Source organism: Anopheles arabiensis, chromosome 3, assembly GCF_016920715.1.
Source record: "Anopheles arabiensis isolate DONGOLA chromosome 3, AaraD3, whole genome shotgun sequence".
Lineage (NCBI taxonomy): Eukaryota > Metazoa > Arthropoda > Insecta > Diptera > Culicidae > Anopheles > Anopheles arabiensis.
Genome location: NC_053518.1, coordinates 40,828,436 through 40,855,525, shown reverse-complemented (window position 1 = coordinate 40,855,525; position 27,090 = coordinate 40,828,436). Strand labels below are relative to the sequence as shown.

At 47.1% G+C, this 27,090-nt stretch overlaps 1 protein-coding gene across 1 annotated transcript; it reads left to right on the top strand.

The window, feature by feature from the left end:
* Positions 1-25,135, top strand: LOC120902017 (protein Wnt-1). Its single transcript, XM_040310448.1, has 5 exons — positions 1-1,088; positions 9,137-9,399; positions 19,142-19,440; positions 21,453-21,769; positions 21,905-25,135. Exons 1-5 carry the CDS (start codon positions 985-987, stop codon positions 22,209-22,211), a joined length of 1,290 nt encoding a protein of 429 aa, XP_040166382.1. The 5' UTR covers positions 1-984; the 3' UTR covers positions 22,212-25,135.
* Positions 25,136-27,090: the final 1,955 nt, after the last annotated feature.

Genomic DNA, 27,090 nt, shown 5'->3' with positions numbered 1-27,090 from the left:
TCCCTCGGCATTCGGTGAGTGCGCTCCGCCGTGTGCAGGTATTGGATGAATTTCGAGTGTCCCCGCGCGCACTGTGGTACCAGGTTTGTGGCACACACCGCTAGAACCCCTCGAGGGCACTACGGCCGTCCCGTTCGCACCAACGCGCGTAGCCATAGTAAGCGGTGGCAGCAGCATAGGCCAGCATCACCATCCCTGTGCGGGCACGATCGTGATTGATGTTTGCGCTCGCCCCGGACGGAGGAGGACGGACTTTCTTTTTTTTCTATCTATCAGCCCCGAGAGCATCGGGTTCGCCGGAGGTACTTCGGTGCGCGTTCGAGCAGCAAGTTTAGCTCGTGGCAGTTAGCATCCTTGCGTTTATGGTGCAGGACCGGCCTGAAGAGCCTTGCGTGACCATCGGATACATACATATGCGAAGCGTGTGTGCGTGTGCATTGTACGTATGGGCATTTCTAGTTTTACCGTACGAGCTTGCGTGCCAGCAGTAGTGTTTCGGTCTCGATTGTTTGCACGTGCACGTTGTTTTTGTGTTGTTGTTGTGTGCTGTGACTGTTAGTGAGCATTAATGGTGTAGCGCAAGTGATAATGAGCAGATTTACTACCGCCAATCGTGACCATTGTTTGCACGTGCGGATGAGGATGATCATGTTGTTGATGATGGTGTCATGCTAGCTGCAGCAATCAAAGCAATAAACCGCGTGGAATTGTGGCATTATTTTTGGTTTTGCTTGCATGAAACGAAATTACGTTTTAAAAAGGAAGTTTAGATAAACGCCTCAATAAAAGGTGGAATTTTGGAAGTGAATTTTAACAGTTCATTTCGTCTCTGTTGAGGCCCGTGTGTGAGTGCGTGTGAGGGAGTGTGTGTTTTGCTGTTTGTGAAGCAAGTGTACTCGGGAGCGTATTAGTAACACGTTCTAGCCTCTAAAAAAACTCCCAAAACCCGAAACAGAGTGCTTTTATTTTTTGGTGAATTGAATCATGAATCTAGTGACGGTGTTTATGGTGTGCCTGATGGCCATCAGTGCCTGGGCGGAGGTGGAAAGCAAATCAAAGCCCGGCCGTGGCCGAGGATCGATGTGGTGGTAAGTAATTGGCACCGAGCACTGCACTTAACCTTACCATTGCTTTAATGTTTCGGTCGTAGTTGGATGGGTTTAACTACGGCGATGATGATGATGCTGCCTGTCGATGACATCATTATGGTGCGCGGGTTGTGGGGCAGAGAAAACATTAAGCACCAGGAGTAGGGGGAGGGTCATAAAATAGTTACAGCAAGCCGTGGTCTGGTGCCTGGGTTAAAACCGCTCCGCGCGCTCATAGGCCGGGGGATGGAAATTAATATTTCCTAATCGGCCGCTACTTAAGTGTACCATTAGGTAAAGCAGGCAGGAGCGTTTTTATCTAAAACGAGTCCCCTACCACCAACCCATCGCTGCTGCCCATCGTTTGGTTTCCGACTTGCTGTCCCGCTTGGAAGAAAAAAGCGCAGCATCCTAGCTAGCGATTATCGCGACGTAGGTTGATGGTTGTTTATTTATTTATTTATTTGCCCGTTTGATTTTCATAGTCTGCTAGGTTGTCTTTATTGGGTATAAGCTGCGCCACGCTCTTCTCATTCCCATTTTTTGTCGTGTTTCGAAACAAAGGTTTTAAAGCATCGAAAATCGGTCGGATTTGTGTTCCCCACAGGGTGTAGAAGCAAGGAAAGTGTGTGTGTGTGTGTGAGAGAGAGAGAGAGAGAGGGCGAGCACAGGAACTAATCTTGCACGGTTCGCGTGATAATGATTAATAGAAAATTTATGGTTTCAATATCAGTGTTTTATGGTTGCTTTCCGTCCCGCGATCGTTACCAGTGTGTGTCGTGTTTTGTGTGTACATTGGGAGGAGGTTTTAAAAGTTGCAAGTTGGTGTTTTTTTAATTCTTCACTGTTTTCAGGGCACTCGGTGGTGTAGAAAAACGTTTTGGCATAAGATTTTAAGCTCCGGGTCCTGGGGCCGGGGGGCAGGGGTTTTAACATTATGTTTTATTTCTGTGGCGCAGTTTTATCTCCTCCCAAGTTCAGGGGGCTAGCCTGCCGTGTTTTGCTACCCATTTTGAAAGGTGTCACTAATAGCTTGGGAAAAGAAGAGCTGAATCTAACAGAAAAGGAAAACGAAGCGGCCAAAATCTCATTCAATCCGCGCACATTTCGAGTCGCACGCAGTCTTGTGGTTGTGGGATGTTTTTCGTTGGATTTTTTTTTTAATTTTTGGGGGTCCTGTCTTTATTTCGTTCGCTTCTTTTTTTTCTTTTCTTGCTGGAATCGCAATGCGTTGCAACCTGTCGAGGTGTGCCCTTTTCCGTTCCGGTGGCCTCGAAATGGATATCCACTTTTCACACTCCCCGGGGCCCAGTGTGACAAGTGACAAACGGACGCAGCGTCCGTTCCACTCCATCCCGCGAATCGGTTTTGTCTGTCACTTTGCATTATGTTTTCTTGCATCCTGCCTGGATGGAACGATCGAGAAACGATCGGTTGGGTAGCGTGGAAAAATAAACGAGCAAAAAGCATCTACTCTCTTTTCATAAGCACACCTAACAGCATCGTAAATGTTGAGTATAATTACGTTTGCAATTGGTTTTATTGCTCCAACAATATTGGATGGCCTTTAATAGGGTAGGACCTTACTTTGCTACCGGCAAAAGGGCTGGCGAGCGAATGCAAATTGTCTCAACGTTTCTCTTTTTTTTGTTTGTGTGTCCTCTCTCCTTTCGATCACAGTTCAGGTTCGAGACGAGAGTGAAAGACAGAAATTAACACTGCAAATTGATTTGTATGCATCACCAGGCGATGTTGAGTGGAGGTAGTTAAGTTGCGATGGTGTGCATGTGACGGGGGAAAGACAAACAGCGAAACCCAAGCGGGGTGTTGTACCTTACGCTTGCGCTGTCCGTTTTAATTAAATTAAAACCGATTTCTACCAAACCAGCACCGAGAGCGTCTACGTGTGCACGCGCGTTCTCATACATTTTTGTTTTATTTCTTTCGTTTGGGCTGGTCGTTTCGCAATATGCACCGGTATGCTTCGTCACCGGGCGTTTAAACATTTTTGTTGTTTTAATTAAGATGGAGATTTCTTTTTAACCCAAATTGATCGTTATCGGTCGTAACGAAGCTGGAGAGGGTTTTTTTGTGGTTCATTCTCATTTTGACTGTTGTGTGATTTTTGTTGTTGTAATCCGACTTCGAGGAGGTTGCGACTACATTCGCACATATCACTCCGACCGACCAAAGCAACCAGGGGCTGGAGGAGGTCGTGCCACGAGGTGGAAAACAAATCACTCGTAATCCTCGAGGCTCGCAAGCGCTCACCCTGTCATAAAGCGTGTGAACGAAACCATTCCTTTCCCTTTTTGGGGTATATATTTTGGGAACTCGAACACCCCTCATGGAACGGTGGACAGGAGGTGGGGCTTTGGCGCGGAGAGAGATTTATACATTTGCATCACACGCGCGCGCGCGAAAATGTCCAATTTGCGCATCCATGATACTGGCCCGGGCAACGGTGAGACGTTGAGTGATTTTTTACCTCTTTTCGTTGTTCTGTTTTACGTGTGCCTTGTTTTTTTCTGCTTTTAAAGGTAGCTCAAGAGTGTAATCCTTTGTCTAATGGCAGCTTCTATTGATGGAAAGCAGACACAAATCGGGCCGAAACATCGGATGCGAAGCGGGGTGTTTGTATAGAGGTGTGAAATGGAAGCTTTCAGGTGTAGAGGATGATGACTTCACGCTTGATCCTGGGTAAAATGAAAAAAAAAAAACACACACAAAAACAGATCCTCCACAAATTCCATCATCAACACAGCAACTTTGGGGAACGAAATTTCTCACGAGGATTACCCCTTGAGAGCGCATTTAACTCACCCGTTCTGTCCATTTACACGAGCGTGTGCGCGCGCTCAAGAGAGTGAGCTTTGGTTTTTAACCCAAACGAAAGACTTCAACGGCGGCAAATAAGCGACAAACCCACCCGCAACAGGCCCGCGGCTGTTCGAGTTTCTCGTGCTTATCGTTTGCACATAAATCTCCCCCCTACCCCACCCGTAGCCATTAAGCCACTTGACGTGTGGTAAGCTTCAAGCGTTGCGTTGCTTGCTGTTGATGTTTTTTTAAAGGATGCATTCCGATGCAGGTGCGCGCGGGCGTGGTGGCGTGCGCGGAAGCGACCGTTCTTGGGTTCCTCTTCTCGAGCTTCCCGATCCGGAAAGACAGAACAAGAGCGCACTGGGAGATTTGTAGTTTGTTGTGGCCGTCTCTGGCCAACACCGCCGTCCGCAAATATGCCCTCGCCAACCCCTTAGGGTGGCCTGGCCTGGCTGGGTGCAATTTTTCCCAGGCTCCGCGAGTTTTGTTGCTACCTTGCGAAATGCATTGCGCGTTTGTTTGGTTGATGCAACCGTCTCGCATCTCTCATGCGAACATGCACGCTCACATACACACAGAGGAAACCCCTTGGGATGGTTCGAAGCGTTTGTTAATAGCGTAATAAATGACAAATTAACACCGTAGTGTCATTTTTCATTCGATCGTACGGGCAGTGTGTTAGGCCGGGATGGGATGGTACCTCCCGTGCACTGCGTCGTGATGCATTCCTTGCACCGTCTCGCGCCGTTCATTCGTCAGCCTTTTGTGGCTTTTTAAAACCCAACCGTTTGTAAGTGTGTGTGTGTGTGTATGTGTTTTTTTGTATGAAAAATGATTACCGATGTGATTAATAGTGACGGATCGTGGCGGCGTGCGCCCTAACCTCGCGCCAGCTTGAACGCATCCAGCGCGCGCGCACACACACACACGCTCCATCAATCCAGAGGCTTCGCGAGATTCTAGACGCACTGGGAGGGAGTTTATTCTTTTTGATAAATTAATTTAGCTTCCCATTCCATACGGCCGCCAATTGGTGGTGGCACCTGGTGGCACCGGGTAGATGCTATCTCCCTTTCTGTTGCCAACTGTAGTAGTCCCGCCACACTATTGTGCAGTGTTGATGGGGTTGGGGGTGGATCGGTGGCACGTGGTGCAGCAACTCTATTCGTTCATCCGAGGCCACCCTCGGTGGGACACGCCGGGACGAACGATGATGACGACGCCGAGAATAATTATTCCAACAACCCTCTCGATCGATTGATGATCTGTTTCGTTTGCAGTGATTTTTTTGTTTTTGCTTTTTTCACATTGCCAAGGACGTCCTTCCCCTCTCGTTTGGTACAGTTTTCTCCGCTCCGTGTGCTCTCGTTGTCACTTGAATTATCATTAATTATTCGATGAAATATAGTTTGCATTACTCGATTAATGGGCAGCAACGAGGGGCTGGTACGGCTGGAGTGTTTGACAAATGAACGAGGGAGTTCCGTGCCGGTCTGGGGCGGTCCTGGAGGGTGAAGGCAATTTTCTTAATCTTGGCACTTGGGTGGTGATGCAGAGCTCGAGAAAACGGAGGGAGTGCATATTGGCTTTTATGCAATCTCCTCCGCAAACTGTTGGAAAGTTGCGAAGTTGCAATTTATGGACCTCACACGCAGCTGACGCAGACACAGGGCCGGCCACCGCGGTCGTAGCGGTCCGTGTTTATGAGGTGCTTGTTTATTGCCTCCCGTGGTTTACAGTACGTGCCAGGTACGGGGTGGGGGTGGTGTACGTTTGATAATTAGTTTTTCGATTACCCCTTTACGGGCACGGGCTTTCCAATTAATCACATTCGAACGCGTTTTACAATCCTTCACTCAATCGGTTTTATTTAACCTCAATACGAACGGCGCCGTGCCAAACCGCAAACGCAAAGGTGTCGCAAAAGATCTGCAAACATACGGCCGTTTGCGGTCGAAGGCGAAGGCGCTGCAGTGGTAATTTGATAACGCACGATGAAGCAGTCGAGCAGAAGTAGAGTTTTCTGATTTTCCGGTCCAATTTTCCCGTTCCCGTTCAACACAACGTTCCTGGGCAGAGGGGATCAAATGTGTTTGCAAATGTGATCTACCGATCGGTCGTCACGATCGCCACGTTTTGCTTCGAACCGAACAGAACAAACGGTTCCTTCGCCTGATGCAGTTTATTCAGTTGGAAAGGAATAAAACCACTAGATTCGTTCTGCAACACGACACGGAAAGTGGTTTTTCCATAATCAACGCACAGCCGCCGTCTTGCTGTGGAGACATTGAGCCGGATGCATTGGAGCCTGATTGTGTAGCGCGCGAAAGAAACACGAACATACAAAAGAGGCACCTTTGGCGACGCTTTATCGATCGTTTATGTTTATGAAGTGTTTGACGTGTGGTTGAGTAGCGCATTCGACGAGCCAGATGAAAAGCTCCTGATGCAGCGTGTCTGTCAAGTTTGCAAAAACAAAAGGCAAAAAATTCAATGCCGGCGCTTATCCAGTTACCGAAAAAGGACAGTTACCGATTGCGATACTACAGAAAAAGAGCAGCGCAGGCTGCCTGATTGGAAAGTGAGGAAAGTCTGCGATGACAGATCCCCCTTCGGACAAACTCCCATGTCTGGGCCCATTTCCATTCGCTGAACGACGGCGACCACGATCAAGATCAAGACTCAATAAATAACGCATCACAAAACCGACAACCCTCCGGTATCACGGGCACGCATCATAAATTGTCGAGCCAGCGGCACACGGCGGCACGAGAACTTGGAACGCCACGTTCCACGGGGCAATTCTTTCGCTTTCGCGGCCCTGCGATGGATGGGCATTCTCACACCGGTCCGGTTTTGTGGATGGGACTCTTCGCGGCCCAGTCGCGTCGCGTCGGTGTCGTCTCACTGGTGATGTATGATGCGGGGCTGCCGCGCCAGCGCCAAGGCTGTTCAGTTTTGCAAGACAAAACAAACGGCGGTGGAACGGGTGGACGGAGTGGACTTGGTTTTTATGCCTTCAATTTCCATCATTTCTCTCGGTGGCAGTTTGATGTCCTTCGCCTCCTTCTTTGGCTGGGAGCAAACGGAGAGAAGCTTCAGCTGCGTGCGATACTACCGCTGCCATGCGATCGCATCCTGGGAAGCTTGTGTTAGAAGGTGCAAAAACAAAAAAACAAAAACAGGAGAAAAGTGGAAGAGTTTGCTTGTTGTGCGCGCACCGAGATAAAAACAAATCAATCGAGCACGAAGAATTCGTAACGCGTTCCATTCTCGTTCCGCGTTCTTTAGCTGCTCAACACGCGACACGACAAACAGGACAAACTAATTTATTTTACAATCGTTCGTTCCGCGACGCAACGGTGCATTATGTAAGAACGGGGTAACTGCTCCGTGAAGTCTCCGGACAAGCTGACAATGACGATGATGTGAGGATGCTGCCCGGAGTCTGCACACTGTGACGTGTTGGAATGTGTGTGCTCACATTGTGTGTGTGCGCGCGCAAGAGTGTTTGACGACTTTTTCGAACACAGTTTTATGATCGACTGCGTTACTACCGACCTGCTGATACAAACGCGCAAAACAAACGTAAACCCTTGGTCACGTTTCGGCAATCGACGAGTACGATAAATGGGCGTGCAGACGGACGGATGGACGGACAGACGGACGGACATACTCCCGAAAATGTTTGTCTGACACTTTTGAGGTCTGGTGCTGCTGATCAACGGCAAACGGTGGAAACAACCATTCTGACAAACTGCGACAGTTCGTACGATCGATGGACTTCCCAGTGGAATTGAGAAGTTTTTTTTTTTTGTTGCGATAAGCTTCGTGTGGACATTAGAACGTCTACTTATTACGAATCCTTTGCATTGTAAGGTTTTGTTTCGCTTCGGTGAAGCAAATGCGATTGATAAATTACCCGTTAGTGAATTGTAATTAATTTTACTTAAAAAAAAGTTCGTCGCTTATTTCGTGTTGTGCACAAAATATTTCATTTATTTTCAAACAAATTGAAATGAGTCTTTGAACGCTTCATCACTTTCCCCCTTTCACCGTTTGCGATCACTTTCCCTCGATTGACCATCGATGACGCATCCGGCGTGTTTGATTTTCCTTCCCAAGCAGCGCTTCAGAACGATTCCATCTCGATTTCGGACACACGGTACCGTGGGAACGCAGCATTTGTGCGCACGCACCAGTCACGGTCACCACGGTGTGTCCGTCCAACTTCCACACCGGTGGGCATTATGCTTACGCAACGCCGTAGCACGTACCACCACGGCGACGCCATTGATCCGCGGTGCGCCCTCCTCCCCACAAAACCGTACCCAGAAGACCTTCGGTGGGTGATGATGATGACTGTTTGTCCAATTAATCATACGTCAGCTACTGCAGCACGGGACTGGGCAGTACACCGAACTGGAGCTGAAGCTAAAGCGGGAGGCAAAAGTCCATGTCCCGTGCCTTGCCTTTCGTGAGCTCATTTGCATTTCGTGACGCCCGTGGTATCGCTTGTCTGGGAGAGGACGTTTGTTTGATTTTTTTTTACGGAGGGGCGCCTCCCAAAAAGCAAGATGGCAAAAAAGCGGAACGGAACCCACGGGTGGGTTGAGGGTGGTCAAATATTGATTCAACTAATTTCTTGTGAAGTAAACAGGCTTTCTAGTGGCGGCGAGTTCGGGTTTGTCCGAGCAAACTGTGAATGCAAACAGGTTGCAACAGGTTGTGAGAAAAACAAAAATAAAACGGAAACAGTTTTGATAAAACTGTCTGTAGAAAAGGTGTAATTTGAGGTTTACTAGGTAATGCTTGAGTTGAGAAGGAAAAAATATGGGATTTCCTCAACAGCTCCGGCAAGACACTCTGTCTCGCATTCGCTGACACTGTCACCTTGACAGCTTTCTGGCGTCCAGATTGTGTCCATTTCAGGGGGTTTTCCAGCGGCACCCATCATCTGCTGTGTTTGTGGAACGCATTAACGCCTCACCTGATTGAGCTGTTTGTCCGAGTCCCAGCATGTGGGTTTTTGTAGTTTTGGGAAATTTAAGGTCACACAAATGTAAGGAAAAAAATCAAACCCAAACTATCCTGCATTCTATGTTGTGCTTGCTGACCGTCTTCACCCGCAAGAGAGAAAGCTTACTTTCTATTAAAATCGAAAAGCGAACGAAAGCAAAAGTGTGATTAGTGATTTACCCCGTTTTCTTTTCCCACTTCAACAGGGGCATCGCAAAGGCGGGCGAACCGAACAACATCTCACCGCTCGCACCGGGCATGGCCTATCTCGATCCGGCCATCCATGCGACGCTGCGGCGCAAGCAGCGCCGGCTGGCGCGCGAAAACCCGGGCGTACTGGCCGCCATCGCCAAGGGCGCCAATCTGGCCATCAACGAGTGTCAGCATCAGTTCCGGACGCGGCGCTGGAACTGCTCAACGCGCAACTTCCTGCGCGGCAAGAACCTTTTCGGCAAAATCGTTGAACGAGGTAAGTCTTTATGTCTGTGTGCGTGTGTGATACTGTGTCGGTGTGTCGCGCGGCAGAATCTCGGTAATTGCTATTCCGGTGAGCGCTTCCGCAGCTCGCTCGTGGGCGGTGGACACATTTGCTTTATGGCGTGGCCACGCAGCTGCCTACGCTCCAGCCTTTGAAAGCCATTGAAATGAAGCGCGAATAGATCTGCCCGGCCAGATAGTGGCGGGCTCACGTAAAACGGTCGGTTGCGCTGTTCGGTAGGAGTTTGGCGGATGGATGTCACAAGATGGAAACGTGCCCGTTTTGTACCGCGCTGTCATGTAATACGATGAGCAGCTTGTGGCGGTGGCAGTGAAGCGATGCGCAAATATTCACCGCCATACGTGCGGATTAATGAGATCGTTTCGGTTAATCCCGAACCACGTGTGTGTGCGTGTGTGTGTATTAACAGATCACGCCATGGCTGGTTTCCGAAAGAGCTTGGTGTTAAACCGAGAAAAAAAAAACACATATGCGCCATGTTTTGCCAAAGCGTTTGTCCCTGGGATTTTCCCGTGTCACTGTACACTCCCTTCCATGGCTAGTTACATCTGTCCTGCAGCGCTGGTAAATGTCTTCATGTTTCAACAACAACCCCAACAACCAAACAAAATAAAGCCACTTCAATTGCGTTGCCCTTTGTGCCGTGCTTAAACATCATGTAATCCCGGGCTGGCACGATGTCACATCGTGCTAATCCCGCTCACGAACCATCAATTGCGGTGTTGATTTACCCGGCAAAAGGGACCCCGTTGTACGTGTCCTGTAACAGACAGCACGCCCCCGGAGGCAACTTTGGCGGTAAAATCGAATCATCGGTGTCCTGTTGCAGGCTGCCGCCTCAGTGCGGTGTCCTTTGCAATGCGTTGGCAAAGGTGAGTTGGCCAAAAAGGGACACACGCCTGCAGGTAATTGAGCGATCGAGCGCATCCTTTTCAGAATTGTAGCAATACATGTCCCATCATCACTCTACAATTTATTGGATAGAACGGAGGAAAAAAAACGATACAAAAACGGTCCACAGACCACACAGAAGACGAACGGGAGAAATAGCCCCCGAAAAAAATAAACGACACATTCGATCCGATTGCCTAACGCCGGGAGTATTGGCACAGCGCAACGGGTGCTCTACCTTCCAGGAGAAAAGCTCCCGAAAAAAGGCACAGACACCTATGACAAACGACATGTTGGGAACTAATCGACTCATTGACCTGTCGTCGGACGCAGCAGGACGCCACGGCAGCGAAGGGGCGACTACCTGGAGCGGGTTAACACACAAACACACACACACACACACACAAAAGCAACATCGTGTCCCAAACACTCGTCGCGTATTCTCTGCTGCTGGGCAAGCAACGCGTTTGCTGTGGCTGTTGTGCGCGATCGCGTAATGAAAATGTCTCGTTTTTACAACATAATTCCAATCCGTCCACTGTGTCTGTCTGTGTCCGCGCATCATCAACCGCAGCCGCAGCCGCCGCCGCCGGCGACTAACGTTTTTAATTCTATCACCATAGTCAGCGGTGTTTCCATCATTGCATCCCTAATTGAGTTGCGCGCGCGTTTGTGTCTGCACGCGCGTGTGTGTGTGTGTGGAGAAAGTGCACTCTTCACGCTAACCGTCACCAAAGGGACCGTGTGTGTGTGTTTGAGTCTCAGTGGTAGTGGTAAGAAATTAAGTCATTATTCATCTCGGCTCGCCTGGGCCACCGCTCCCGGTGGCAATCCATTAGCATTTTTACTGCAGCTCCCGCTATCAATAATTAATGCACTCGCGATAGCGCCTGTCGGTGTGAGTGAGTGTGTGTGTGTGTGTGTGCCGCATCTGCACCGTTTAAACGGCGCAGTCTCATGGTAACAGGAAAAGCGGAAGAAGTATGCTGCTGTATGCGCTCGTTGCTTTTCTGCTGTGCCCCTTTCTACGCTCACTAGATGGCGTTTCGCTTGGCGTTGCGCAAGGTGGGCGCAAGCGATAAATTATAATAATTGTAGGAAAATTAATGGCAATTTACTATGTCGCTCACCGGCACCGGGATCAGGATCAAAGTGGTGGAGGATGTAAGGAAATAGGTAGGGGTGTAGAGGAAGATAGGTTCTTTTTATTGATTAACCTCCCGTGTTATTAATTGAGCGAATGAGTTCACAATTAATAACGCGCTTCGTTTTTCTCCCCGCGTTTTTGAGGCGGAAAATCCAATAATTTCATCGGCAAGCGGTCTGCAAGCAGGCCGGCAACAGAGGAAAGTAGAGGAGAGGGGAAAGGATTTGCTGTAAATGCTTACCTTTCTCGCCGCAGAAGCTCGTTACAAGTACATAACAGCGGACAGTATTTAAGCGAAACAAAACTCTCCAAACCAAAGTGTGTAAAGCATCGAAGCGTTCCCACCGAGTGACTCTAACCGGCACCACTATTTGACAGGCTGTTTGTTTTCTCTATTAACAACAAACCCCCGGGCTTTTTGCCGCCCCAGGGTCCTTCGGATAGTAGCAACCGAGCAGCAAGTGGGTGGCCACCACACACACTCGAGTCATAAGGCAGGGAACAACGGACCGAACTGATCGAGTTTTCATGCTGATCGCGATGTTTGCTCGGCCGACTCGCTACTGCTGTTGCCCACTGCTCGAGTGTGACCGGTGGCAAGTACGAGTTGGTCAAACACAAATACCCGCGGCTGACTGACGGGCAGGGAAACAATACCGCCCCATTCATTCCGCGACACGGTTTGTGACGCGTTTGTTGATGCCTTTTTCCCGAACGGTTGATCGAAACGGGAACGGGAGACTGGACAGCCTCTAGCACGGCAGCCTCGGAGAGATGGAGCGAAAAAGCACTTGAGCACAGAGTTGAAGTTGAATTGAAAGATTAAAACGAGTGCGCACGGTTAAAAGCCACTGACGGTGGTCCCTGGCTGGTGGCACTTATCGATCGAGATGCTCCGTTTCTCCGCACGATCGCCTCTCACCTTACTTTCTGATTTCGATCCGTCCGATTCCATCCGGCTTCTGGCTTCGGTAGGTCCAACAGCCGTACACCGTACCGTGAGAATCTGTAACCGTATATCTGTGTGTATGTGTTTTTTTTTTAGTATTTATCGCAATTTTATCTCTACACTTCGATTTGTTTATCGCAAAATGGTTTTTATGCTTTTTACTCAACCCATCGACCGTCGTGTGCGTCTGTCATGGCGGTGATGGGCTTCGGCTTCGGCTTTTCTTTAATTGACCGGCAAATTAGCGGCGGTGGCCCTTATAAGCATGGGATCGGCTTCTAGTTTTCTTCAACGTAATGTCGCACTGCTCGCCCGTGTGTTAAACGTTGGGTCGCCGGACGTCGAGTTGACGTCGATCGCGAGGCACAGAAAAGATTAAATCGGTAAAGCGCCCCCGTGTACGACAACTTTATTACACCCTGGCCAGAATGGCCATCATCTTCTTCTACTGCCTCGGAAAGCAATTAAACGCTATAAATCTTGTCACACGTTTCCGAACATTGGAACTGGCAGCTTCACCCGGTGGAGGAGGAGGACTTCAGGGGAAGGTTCAGGTGACTTTCGCGTGAGCCAGTACGGTCTGTCTAGGAGTAAAATCGGGATTGTACTTCATTTGGTTGACCGGCTGTAACAGCATGCCCGACTTTACGATCAAGCTTTGCCTTTGCGCGCCCCGTGTGATGATGGTGATGATGACAGTTTTATTTTTATAACACCGACCATAAACGTGGCGGAGAGGAATGAAATCCGGAGGCAATTTTGAAGGGATTTGGCATAAGATGATGGAGGGAATGAAGAAGAGAAGAAAGACAGGATCGAGATATGTCTCTAATGCTGTGTTTTTTTATTGATGTTGATGTTGTTGTTGTTGTTGTTTCTTGTGCGTTGGTACAATTTTCCTACTTTGGTCGGCTTTTAGCCGTAGATGAGTTCTCTAAATAGACGAACAAATCGCTTCAGCAAGACGCACCCGGAGATTGTTACGTTCGATACGCGGGTCCGTAGTATATATGTGTGTGTGTGTTTAGGAAGAATCTTTCCCTCAGGGTGCCGGTTCGCAACACGGAACACGGGACATCCATCTGGGACCGAAAAACGGTCAGGGTGCAAGAACGGGCAGAAACGGGCTCACCTTTGGTGTTCGCAAGCCTCCCAAAGATCTCGCAAAGAAAGGAACCGTGTTAAACCGTAGCGATATATATTAATAAAAGATTTTATACGCTCCATAAATCAGCCGAGCTAGAGATTAAAAGGCGAGGGAGAGAGAGAGAGAGAAGGTTTGCAGGCATGCATCGAAGCTGTGCTGGAGCTGCTGGTGGTGGTCCAAAAGAGACCTTTCCTGGGCTGGTCACGGAGCATTGTCTACAAGTAACGGGTAACTTGTGCTTAGACATCGATTCATTTCCTCGTCCCGTACGCTTTTGCTTTTTGTCCAAACCCCTAAGACCTTCCTATTTTAGGCATAAACGAAACCCACCCAGTTTAGCTCACTACAAGGAAGCGATAAAATATCCCGCGCAGACCAGTGTGTTTTGGCATATTTTCTGTAGGCAAAGTGAAGCCATTTGGCTACTGCAAACGTTGTCCAGGGGTAATTTGCACAAAAAAGGTATCTCAGGCACACACAAACACCTAGACCCCAAAAAATTGCTAGACAGATAATTTCGATATCGATCGTGAGGGTCCCCTCGTCGGGGCGACGGACCTTTAATAACGTAACCAATAATTAACATCGCTCCGAAATGGAGGAATTCCGAGGGTTCACTGTGTCTGGGAATTGGATGGTTCCATTTTGCCAAAATTAAACAATAACCGGTGATTAATGTTTTGCTGATCTAATCATTCTGTTGGTTCTTCCTTGCCGGGCAGTCTTGTTCGCAATCAACCAGTAAGCACGTTTTTGCGTGTTGAACTAACCGACAAGGTTGCTTTAGAGATGTCCTTGGTGCACTTCAATCAATGGCAATGGAAGGTTTTCTAACAAGATGCTTCCTATTTGGGAAGAAATGAGAAAACAATCAACCAACCTGTTCCAACTCATTCACGAGCTACTGCAAACGCCCCTTCTTATGCAAATAGAGGTGCAACGGGTGTGCACCCATGCTACCTGGTGGCTCTAATTTGATGAACTCTTTTTAACTACGGAAATGATCTCAGGATGTATGTATAAAATAATGGAAGAAGCCAAACACACTCTCAAAAAGAACAGCAAAAGAAGCAAGCTAAAGAAGCCTACAACGGAAAATCCGATTCATTTCGATAAATGTCTGCAAAATGCTTGTCCTCGCATCGTGAAATAAAAAATCACATACACCCAGACGACAAAAACGTGAATGAATGTTGAGCCCAAAAAAGACCGGAACCTTGAAACCTGGCGGTGCAATACGCGCCTGCGAATACAAAACTCCTAACGCAACGCCCCAAATTGAACCATTAAACTAATTGTTATGCTCGGAGGCTCTTGTTTTGTTCTGCATTTTTGGAACCCCTGTATTATTACGGATTTAGTTTTGGGCTCCCAAACCACGCGGGCCTCAGCTCGCGGCAGGAGTCTGTGTAAGTGCGGGAGGGAGGGAAGCCGAAGGAGAAGAAAAGGTGTTTCCCACCCGGACAGCCATTGTTTGATTGCCAATACGCGGGGTTCGAGATGATGAAATGAAATCGAAAAACGGCAAGCAAGGTACACAAACGCACACACACACATGGGATACAACATTCTTCGACCGGATTTCCTTCTCGTTTTGTGTGTGTTTTTTTGCTTTATTTAGTTGGGAACTTGGATGGTACCCTTGCACCCATCATTCGGGCAGCATTTCGTGAATGGGGTTTGTTTTGTTTGTTTTGTCCGTTTTTATCTGGTCTTGTTACGTCTCGGCCGCGTGGACAGTTTTGTTAAAGCAGCGCGCAACGCAAAAGCTCAATGGGCGATGCAGCGACGAACCCGGCAATTAGAGCGTACGCGAAGCGAACGTGACAGGGGGAAGTTGTGCGAAAGCAACTAGATCGCATTGAAAACAATCTTCCGACAGAGGAAAGGGTAGAAGAAGACGAAGAAGGAAAAAAGAGCAATGTGAGCTGGATAAAGGAACGAAACTCAATCGGGTTTGTGTATGCGTGAGCGTGTGTGTGTGTTTTAGGAGGGATAAAAATATTTTGATTTCACATAGCCAGCATAAAGGCAATCCTTTCTTTGCATACGACATCGGGTTCAATTCCACCGTTCCTCCCGAGGGGCAGTCAAAGATTAGCTCCGTTGTTCTGTCACTGGCTGGCTGCGTATCGGGCGTATGAATGGAACGAAAGCTTGTCTGCGGGAAAGATTTCCCATTCGGATACGCTGTTAAGATACGCACGCGGCTGTTCCGCTTTTGCTTCCCTTATCTTCCCCGTTCCAGCGTTACTCGATACATATTAACCCCGGCGTTGTGGCGTTGTCCGGTCGAAATCGGGCCACCGGATCGATGGCAGCCGCTTGATATCATCGAGCGGGACCGGGACCGTGGCAATGAAACCTGATCGAGATGATGTCCGAGGTGATTATGCAGAGTTAATTTATTCATTAAGTAAGCGATTGGATCGCGATCGCAAGTTGATGACCCTCGGGTACGGCGATGATGGATTGCGGTTCCGAACCCTCTCGCCCTACCGTCTGGGAGGTACGGGTTGACGGACATGTTCGATCACGACCCGATCACGAAACGCGCTCGTTTCCTTCAATCTGTTCCCGGCGAACTGTCACGTGAAGAAAGGGTCTAAATGTCTTAATCCAATAAATATAAATTCATCGATCCCCGTCGCTAGCAGCCCGTCGAATATGTTGTGTTTGGTAGCGGTGGTACCGTTTAGGACGCAGTGCTTGAAGAGATTTTTTTCGTCTACCCTCTCGCTATCGCTGCTTTTGTAGCCACTCGTCAAACATCCCGTATCAAACCGATCCGATCCTAATAAATCAATTAATAACCGATCAATCACTGACGCACAGGCACGCATTCCTTCAATCGACCGAGACCACTCAGAGCGAGAAAAAGAGAGGGACAGAGAGAGAGAGAGGGAGGGAGACAGAGAAAGGAACAAAAACTCGTCCTGTCATCTCGCCCGGGTTTTGGAGCACTCGAGACCAATAGGATCGTCCAGTAGAGTGCCAGCCAGTGATTTAGTGACAAACGACATTCAGGGGTTTGGGAGAATAATCCGCCTGCCGAAGTTGGACGCTGTGCTGAGCGAGAGAAAGATCCCATCATGGGGACCCCTTTCGAACCGGGTGTACAATTACCTCGAAAAGGTTCTTATGATAGGTAGAAAGGTTCGGCGATGCGGGCGAACGAAGCAGGTTCGTGTGCGTGTCCGTTGATATGACAAATGAATTGTCACAAATTAGAGCCGGCTGACAGTGAGTGCGTCGTCGTTCGTGCTCTATTTTCTATTTTGTGTGTGACTAAAGGTGACAACATTCCTGCAATAATTGCCCTGTCTGACTTTCTGAAGGAACCGTACAATCGGTTTCACTTAGCGTTACACGTGCCTTATTGCTGTACGCGATCGATAACAAGGTAATTAATAGCCACAAAAACGTAACTACACGTTGTCTTGGATTTCGCAACCAAACTCATCAACACCCAGGCTGTGTGGAGAGGTGCGTTATCTTGACCCTTTTGTCACTTCGTCTGTGCACCGCTATCACCCGCCGGTGGTGTGTATGAGGTGTGCAATAACAGGTCACCAAACGGGGCAAAGCCTTTTACCACCTTTGTTAGGCTGCAGCGTTTGCGTTGCGAACCGACCTGGTTAACGTCATGAGGAGTGGTTTTTTGGCCCGTCGATCATCGGCTGTTTATGGCAACCGTTGGCAACTTTGTGGCTCACTAATGATGGCTCGTAAAAATCACCGATCCATTCCAACGGGTTCGATGGAAGGTTCTTGCCACCTAACCTTGCCACCAATAGCACTCGCCCCCGGGTGCGTAGACAATCGCAATGATGTACCATTTTGTGGCAAACCTCACTGAACTCAATGGCGGGGCTTTTGTTGCATCCGAGCTCGTTATCGATTGCAAACTGTTGACGTGTCCTTGGTGGGTAGTGTGTTTTGTTGCGTTTTTGTCTCTTTCTATTCTAGCTGCATCAACAAATTTATTCGATTCCCGGCGGGAGATTTCAACCACTTTCAGGGTCAGCAGACAGAGAGATGATGGATTGTAAGATGAGGCGTAACATTTGACAAATCAACGGCTACCAGACCTTTTTTCCATTAATTTTTTTTTGGACAACACTCTGTTGGTGTTCCTTACCTGTGTAGTTAGGCTCGTCCGGAGTTGCATTGCTTTATGTCTGGTTCGAGGTCACTCACTAGAATTGCTCTCTCTCTCTCTTCCTCCTTTTGACACCCCAGATGTGTCCGTCCGTAGTGTTCATTGACACATGCTGCTACAGGCGATGCCATGCGGGATGCTTGCGCATTCTGTTTCGCAGATCTGTTTCGAGACACTGCGCACTGCTTCCAGCCAGCCAGACGTAGAATAGCTCCCTGAAGGGGTCCACTCGACTGGAGCTTTATGATGATTGATGATTGCGAGCCTATCCTCGCGGGAGTTGTGAGTTTTATGACGCACTGGTACACATCGGTAAAGGCAGCAAAACCCCCGAACACCCTGTTGTGACTGTGCGGGTTATCGCAATCGTTTAGCCGTGATGATGTGCACACCTACTGCCGTGCAGGGGCATCCCGCAGTAGGTGTAAAGGTGTGAAATTGGAACCCGGAAAATTAGCACTAAACGTACGATTATGGTCCTGCTGGACGCTGGCTGCAGATTGGGGACCCACGATGTGCAGTTCGCATCATTGGTGTCAGTCAAGGCATGCAGTTTTTCGTTGGACATTTCTTGCTCTTCCAAGCTTGTGCTCGACGAGGGGGTTGCCCTAAACCCGTCGGATACGATCATCAGCCCTAGACCACAGCAACTGAGACGAATTTGAGTAGAATGGTTCTTTCGGACGCTGCGGAACTCGTTTGTTTATAACCTTTACCTGCATGCTATTGAGTATGTCCCGGAGGTATGTTCGTTCCAGCTCGACTCAAGAACGATCCTTTCGCTAAAGTGAGAAGAACGAAGTACGTGGGACGAAACAGCCCGGAGGAATGCTTGTAGAAACGGTCTATGGCCAGCAAGCGATTGGATAAAATTAAAAGACTCAAACCGCGTAGAACTCAAACCTTACAAACAGCTAAGCTCTTCAAACTCTTGGCCTCAAGCCTCACGGATGAATGGCTTTTGTCGATGGTTCTGGCACGCTTTGGCCTGTTCACCTGCATCTCCTCTGCACACAGCAAGGGATTGAACGCAAACACACACTTGCGTCTTACGCTTTTTCGGAGACCTTCGGCTTAGGGGTCATGATTAGACCGCTGAAGGGGGACCGTAAAGGAAGGGATTACAAAACGATTTAATTTATTTTAATCATCATACTGCCTCGCTCGACCCGACAGTCAGGCTGAAGTGTCCCGGAACTCACTGCAAAATGTGCTCCGGCAGGGATTATTCTTAATTTGTACTTAAGTCTTTGGGAAAAGGGGCAACGAAAAGCCATTGGCTGGAAGTGATATTTGTATCACTTACCAAAAACCTCAACTGAACCTCCTAAGAACCTAAGAAACATGAAAAAATTGTCTCCTTTACTTATCATCTAGCTTATTCTTTATCTTTCTTGCTTTCTCTTCCATCAACAGGTTGTCGTGAAACGGCATTTATCTACGCCATCACCAGCGCGGCGGTAACGCACAGTGTGGCGCGGGCGTGCAGCGAAGGTTCGATCGAGTCGTGCACTTGCGATTACTCGCACCATAACCGCGAACCGCAGATGAACAACATGGGCGTGGTGGCGGGCGTCGGCGACTGGGAGTGGGGCGGCTGCAGTGACAACATCGGCTTCGGCTTCAAGTTTTCCCGCGACTTTGTCGACACCGGCGAGCGGGGCCGCACGCTGCGCGAAAAGATGAACCTGCACAACAACGAGGCTGGTCGTGCGGTAAGTGACCGACGTTTAACTTCTATCGTTAAGGGAACGTTCAGGCTGGTCGTAAAATCGGGACGGAACGGATCGCTCGATCGATCGATCGATAGTTGCAAGAGCTTGAAAGCGTGACCCATTTTGCGTCAATTTCACCACTCAATTGAGCGCCGAATGAGCCGGTTACGGGGCGAGGGCATCTGGTGAGCGCGGGTGAGCGCTAAATGTTGCCACACAAGTGGAAATTTCCTCACCATCACAGCTCTGCACAGTTTTCCCCCGTTAGCGTTGGGGGCAATGGCAATGACGGCTGGCGTTTAATGTACCATGGTCCACACCCCCCAGGGCCACAATGGTTCCCGGGAGGTCCTGCGTGGCTGCCGGCTGTTCGTGTGGCTCTGCTAAAGCTCGGTTTCATAACGCTTTTAATGCTTTTATCTCGTTTTTTTTTACATTAAACACTGGGCGGGGTAATCTCTCCACCTCCGGCAGGCTGGGTGGGTGGATTCGAAACGGACTGGGAGGGCAAAAAATCAAATAAATAAATTTTATTTATCTCTACCTGCCTGCCCGATACCGGACGCTGCCACCGTCGAAGTGCTTCGGTGGTCACGGGGCTTAATGTTGTTCACCATCTGTGTGTGTGTCTGTTTTATTTTCCATTTCTCAAGCAGAAAGATTGCACGCATACCATACTTTTTGTTGTTGTTGCTGCTGCTTTATGCTCGCCTTCAATCGCTTATAAAAACACAAAAAAAAAGCCTCCAACCGTTCGGGCTTCCTACTCGATCGTTCGATCTCACGCGACATCCATGCAACCGCGATGAAATGGTTCGCGAAATAATCACGAACGGGACTGGCCAACTGTCTCGCGCGCCAGCTTCTCGCTGCCTCCCTACGTCCATCTCGTAGCGATCAATTTCATTAATAAATGTTTTAATCCCTATTCCGTGGGATTCCTGTCCCAAACCCGAGGGGGAGAGGCGCAAGAAAAGATGGCAAGAGACAGAAAGGGAGCTCTGTCTTAAACCAACCCGGTATGTGTTTTGCAGCTTTATAGTATTTCTCTGATTGCGTGATCGTGCGCTTCGGATGCTTCTTCCAGCCACTCATAAAAGAAAACAAATTTCGTACAAAGCGTGTAAAAGGTCCAAAAAAAGAGCAAAATCCACTCCCGCTTTTAAAACGCATGTATTTAAACTGTTGACAGCTGATAAAACTGGTATGAATTCGTTTATGAATGTTATTAATTCGTGGCGATTGTAATTAAGTGACATATTATTTATGCTTTCTACTTGGTTTTCCTTTGCCTTCCCGAGGCAGTGTACCTGCCTTCCAAAGCGCTTAGAAATTGGTTCGATTTGTGGTTTTTCTTGCGTTGCATCTTACTCGCAGTATGTGATTCACGCAAAAAAGATCGTCTCGAATTCCTGACAACCGCTGCAGTTCGTGCTCTCTGCATCTTCTTGTGACCCAAACATTCCTTACACTCAATCCCATCAGACCGAGCCAGACGGTGCTGCCCGGAATTGATAATTAAATTTGATGACTCGACTCGTGGGGTTGCTTCGCGGGCTCAAATTGAGAGGTTTAACTCACTGGCGGAGGGATTAGCAAATCGATGCTCTCAACAAAGACTGGACACACTTTTGCCTTGCTTCATCAAGCCTCTCCCTCTCCCCAGTTTTGTGTTGAAATTGAAAAATCGCCATAGCTCGAAATGCAAGCTTACAGCGTTGGTTTAATTGATTTTTATTGCATTTTATACGAATTGTGAATGCAAAACGAATGGGGCTTTAATGTGACGATAAATCCTACCCGAAAGCGTCGATGCATTCAGCGTCGAATGGGATTTGGTTTGCGTCTGGCAGCGCTCAGTACCATTAGCTGGGATTAGCTCGTGCACGGCCATTCTGCGTGATGGAATTGATTTATTTTAATAATAAAAAGCTGCGTGTGACATTTTATTAACACTTGCAAACAAACGTTAATGTTGACTCTGTTTTTTTTCTCTCATTCTCATACAATAGCATGTACAGGCGGAGATGCGACAGGAGTGTAAGTGCCACGGTATGTCCGGCTCGTGCACGATGAAAACGTGCTGGATGCGGCTGAACAGCTTCCGTACGATCGGAGACATCCTGAAGGATCGGTTCGACGGTGCGTCCCGCGTGATGGTCAGCAACAGCTTGCGGAGCACGAGCGTGAACGAGAACACGCTGACGAATCGGGCCGGCTCGGCTAACCTCAAGACGAACGCGAACAGTGTCGGTGGGTCGGCGAGCCCCAACAGTGTACTGAGCAACTCGATCCATGCTCGTGGCCATCAGCAAAAGCGTGTCAATCGGTAAGTGTACTGATCCAGTATTGTTATGTTATGTCACTGTTTAAAGGCATCTGAGCGGAGTTTGGTTTCCTCAAAGACGATACATCAATATCTAACCTGTTTTGTTTCCCCACTTTTCTTCCTCTGCTCGCGCAGGTATAATTTCCAGCTGAAACCGTACAACCCGGAACACAAACCACCGGGCTCGAAGGATCTGGTCTATCTGGAACCGTCGCCCGGCTTCTGCGAGCGCAATCCCCGGCTCGGCATCCAGGGTACGCACGGTCGCCAGTGTAACGACACCTCGATCGGCGTGGACGGCTGCGACCTGATGTGCTGTGGACGGGGGTACCGGACGCAGGAAGTGACCGTGGTGGAGCGCTGCTCCTGCACCTTCCACTGGTGCTGCGAGGTAAAGTGTAAGCTCTGCCGAGCGAAAAAGATCATCCACACGTGTCTGTAAAAAAACGAAAAAGGTGGACGAATTTCCCAAGCTCCCGAAATGTGTGTGTCCTTCAATGCTCCCGGTGGGTGAATCATCTGTCGCCTGTTGCTCGTACCATCGCGTCTATGCTTTCGGGGCAACGTGTTTCCTTATCTTAAATATTCGACTTTTGTTTTAAAACGTATAATGGATCGGGACGGCGACGTACACGGTTTGGCCGTTCAGCGACGTGAGAGAATGGAATGCTGTGCCCAGGCCAGTGTCAGTGCGGTGGGATTAATAATCTCGTACATGGGGTGCGCGGGCCGAGGCGCGGTGGATTTATCGTGCTGGAAGCGCTGCACGGAAGGAGAGAACGAAAGATAGCAGGCAACGAACCCCGCGTTTCGCTTTCGATAAAATCCATCGAGTGTTGAGGCCAAGAAGGGGTTTGGGTTTTATCTCGCTCTTGTCCCTGCTCTGCTCCATGACACACATTAACGCTGGAACAGGAATAGAAATTTTGAGCTGTAAGAAAAGAAAACGGTGGAGCAAGGATTAGATGGAATAGAGCACACACTAAAGGAGCTATTTGTAAATAGTTTTGAAATAATTTTTGTTTAATTTTTAAATAGCAATTCTCTCTTACTTTCCTCTCCGACCTATACACTTTACTCGATTTGTTTTTTCGAACAACTTCTCTACACTCATAACTGGCTGGATGCTTTATGTTTGCTGCTGGTTGGTTAACTTTACTGATGTTCTGTGTTTAGAGAATTAGTTTACAAAATCATGCTAAATTGACTACCAAAAAAAACCCATAAACAACGTACCAACTATTGACTAGCAAAAGGCAGGAAGAAAAGGAAATGCTGGTAAGAACGGTCCAAATGAGGCAAAGCTCTTGGTTGTTTTTGTTTAATACAAAACTGTAAAACTTTAGAGTAGAAGAGGAAATGGTCCCGTTTGGCGCACTTTGGACAAAACTAGACAAACCAAAATTTAATCACATGTGTAGAACGTGTTTTCTTTTCGGCAAATCGTTCCGCTTAGGTAGCTAACTTATTTGACGCTCTTACTTAATAGAGAGTGTAATATTTTTGTTGTAAAGAATAGGTTTCGGTGCGATGGGAAGAGGAACAAATTGTTTCAGTATTATAGAGTCACAGTAGAAACTTCATTCAAACATCATCCTTTTCCTCATTCCTCGTACATCCCACACAACTTCTCCTCTTTCTCCTTATTTCGAGTGGTGCCAGTTTAAACAAAAAAAAACAATTTGTACAGTAAGTTCATGAAGTTGATAGAGGATAAAGGAAATAGAATGCACAAACGAAATCCCAGTAAAAATTTTGTACGTATTATAAACATCAAGCGCCCTGTGAGAGAAAAAATAGCTACAAAGGATGCTTTTCTGTGGCTTCGGTGTGTAAGTGTATGTGTGTGTGTGTCTATATTTTTTTATGAACTATACGATCGATAACCCATTTTTAGATTTTAGTTACAGCTGTACATAGAGCGAGATATTAGATTGATAATTTAACTAGACTAGGATGCAGAACAGTGAACAGCCGGAGGTCAGGAAACGCACAGTAAAATAATAAGCCAGCCACATATTTTGATGGAACCCATAATGAAGAAAATAGATAAAAAATGCAGTATAAAAATGTGAAAAAAATCCTGAAAGACTGAATAGAAATTAACGCACCAAAAAAGAAGGAAATGGTTTGTTTTATTTTTTCCGTGTTTGTTGTTTTTTTTCGCTACAGAAAGTGCGTTTTAGTTGTAGTAAAGTTTAATTTACGATTTAACGAAACAAACACTTCGGGGGGAGCAAAGAAGTCTTATTTTTATTTCGTCATTTATTCCTTTGAAAAGTGAACCATTACTTGAAGCAGTTAGATGTGATGTTTGGCACATGATGGCACTCTTTGCAGTTCTAAAAAAGCAAGCCACCTAGTCCAAGGCTCTAATGACGGTTTTTTACTTCAGTCTCGATGGCGAACGTTTGTTTTACCCTTGTCCTGTAGCTAGAAGGTTGAACATGGTTGTTCAAAGTTAAAACTGGTAATTAAACTGTTCAATCTACCCATCACACCATGAGGTTTTCATGAAAGCAATTGGATTGGTAACATCTACGTAGCGTATCGTATTGGGACCAACAAAACCTTGAAGAATGCACACAATTATTTCGGCCACCATCCATGACGGCGTAGTTTAGCACCACTGTATGCTCCTCCATTTTTCTTTCAAAATCGTACATGTGTGCGGCTGTTCGCGAGTATTTTCAGCGGAGCCACCGCAATTTTAAGTGCGTGACTTTGATGGGAAAAAGAGCAGGGTAGGGTTTGTTTTATATAGTCCGTAAGATACGCCGAGCAAAGATGGGCTAGAGTGTCCGACTTGTATCGGTAAGTCAGAGTAGCTATTGAATTTGCTTTTATTAATGTTTGGTACTTACGTTTTCTCGGCAAGAAGAGAACCCGAAATCTGTATTATTGTATATTGCATAAGTAATTTATTAACACCTGCTTCCGGGTTCGACGCACTTATAACACGAGCTTAACAACAAAACAAACAAAACTTTCTTGCGCTTTTGTGTATGGGCTCTAGAAAACTCAAAATGAAAATCGCTGCCTGTGTGCTTCAATGTGTAAATAGTTGCTTTTTATGATAGTTTAGCTCACGCGTAGTAGGATGAGGAAAGCTAACGAGGACGCTTCATAGAATATTATCCAATAAGCAGGAAAATCAAAATTGCTAGTAGAAAGGAGAGGAATGAGGAACAAAATTGTGTTGGAAAAAACAGGTTGTAATTGTTACTTTTAAAAGCAAGCAATGTGCGGCGAAAAAAGAGTATTTCGAGGATGTTGATTGTGAATGGTAATATTGTGTGTGAGCCTCGTTCGTTTTGTAATTTATACCTAAATACAAACTATCTTGTGCAAACGAAAAACACAAAACCAACAGTGGTAAAGCGAACAAGTTGTGCGCGCAACATGCGAAATTAACTGATAATAAAACAAAACAATCAAAACAAATTGAAACATTGGCCTTACTAATTGATGTAGTTTGTATGATTGAAAGAAATGTAATGAATAAAAACTAATGTCCCTCACATCGATACGAGAAGGACGTTGACGTTGACGAGTAGATGTACAATCCGGCGCTTTGTATGCTGATCAGCATCTTCGACCAAATTAGGTTGAGGTTTGAACGTACATCATCGAGTAAGATTGTTGATTCAATGTTCACATTTTCCTGCACAAAAGTTCTATTCAATTGGAAAAATACCTAAAAACTTGTTCTTCTTTGACACAACAACCGTGGTCGGTAAAGGGTTGCCTGTGGCTATTGATTACTTGCAGTCATTGATTACTTGCATCAGTATAATCAGTCGTACATAAAATAGGCACGGTCCATACGGAATTTCAACCCATGACGGGTATGTTGTTAAGTCGTAAGTTTATACGACTGTTCCATGAAACTGACCACGGAATTATATTTCAAATAATAATATTGCAAGCTATAAATAGAGGTTTGTCATCACATAATGGAACTCGTCATCATCAATAAGCAAATGATGTAAGCGGAGTTGTAAAAAGTCAAATATAGCTGATTTTACGGGCTTATTAAATATAATTGGAACTCAAAATGAAGAATTAATTGTTCTTTGATATACCCACATGGATGCAATACAAGAACTACTCAAATTGGTAGATCGGTCGGACTGAGTAAATATCCAGAGCTAGCTTCTACAATTTTCCTATTTGGCTGACTGATGTTATTATATGATTACAAATTTCCACTTAATACTTTCAAAATGCAATAGGAATCAATCGACTACAACAAATATTTGTTTGCTTTTTAATCTGTAATGTTCTAAATTAGAGGTTTTCAACCAATTGGGAATTCCTCTCAAGCGGGCAATTTTGACTTTGGGGGAGGGGGAGTTTTTGATCAAAATTTCGTTAAATACCATGAGATGCCACGCTTTCCCCCCGCCTATGAACTTGTGAGTGGCGAATGAAAACCTACATGCACCCTATATGGGGGGTAAAGCTGTATAAAGGTTGAAAACCACTGGTCCAAATGCATAAATATCAGTATGGATCGCCACTGAGATTAGCAATGACGAAGGAAACATAGTTATTAGGGAAAGGATCTTGATACTTACACAGGCTGGTTTCTATCTATTTTCAATTAGGCTCACAAAACTACTAGGAATTTGTACTGAGCGTTAACAGCAGTTCCAACAATCAAACGTAAACAAATCTGTAAAAAAAGGCTTAAGTCTCGATTAGTCGAAGAGCTGCTTAACATCGTTCGGATGGATTACTCACTGACAGTTGTAGCTCATTGTTGACGCCTAAATTGCGTCATCCGTGTCAGAGCGGAAGGAAATTACTCATCGTCACCCTGTTCAATTTCCATCCTCCATTCCCCATTCCCGAGCCACAAATCGATCAACCGTCTCCAGCTGTTCCCCTCTTATACTTATATTCCATTTTTGGCCAAGCGTGTCGCATTATATGCAACAGTTGGTACAGGGTAGGCCCTGTGAAGCACAGTTGCTTTTTGCCGGCAGTTCCTTTTCCAGCGATGAACAATGGCTAAGGGACACTCCCTGGTGGATTAACACCCGTGGTTTATCATGCGCGGTTGGGTGCTTTGCTCATATGCTCGGTTTCGATGTCACCAGCGCGCCGTCTGTCAGCCCGCGACAATTTTCCCGCTCTCTCGGCGCGTGTTTCGCACCATAGCAAGGTACGGGGTGGCTAATTTAAATTAATCGTTACCAATGCATGCCACTTCAATGTCACGGTCGATCCGTCGATCCGCACTATTTGGTTCGCAGCCTCCGTTGCGGAATTCCATGCCAAATCTGTCGAAATGAGCCCTCCGAGCGCGATCGGAC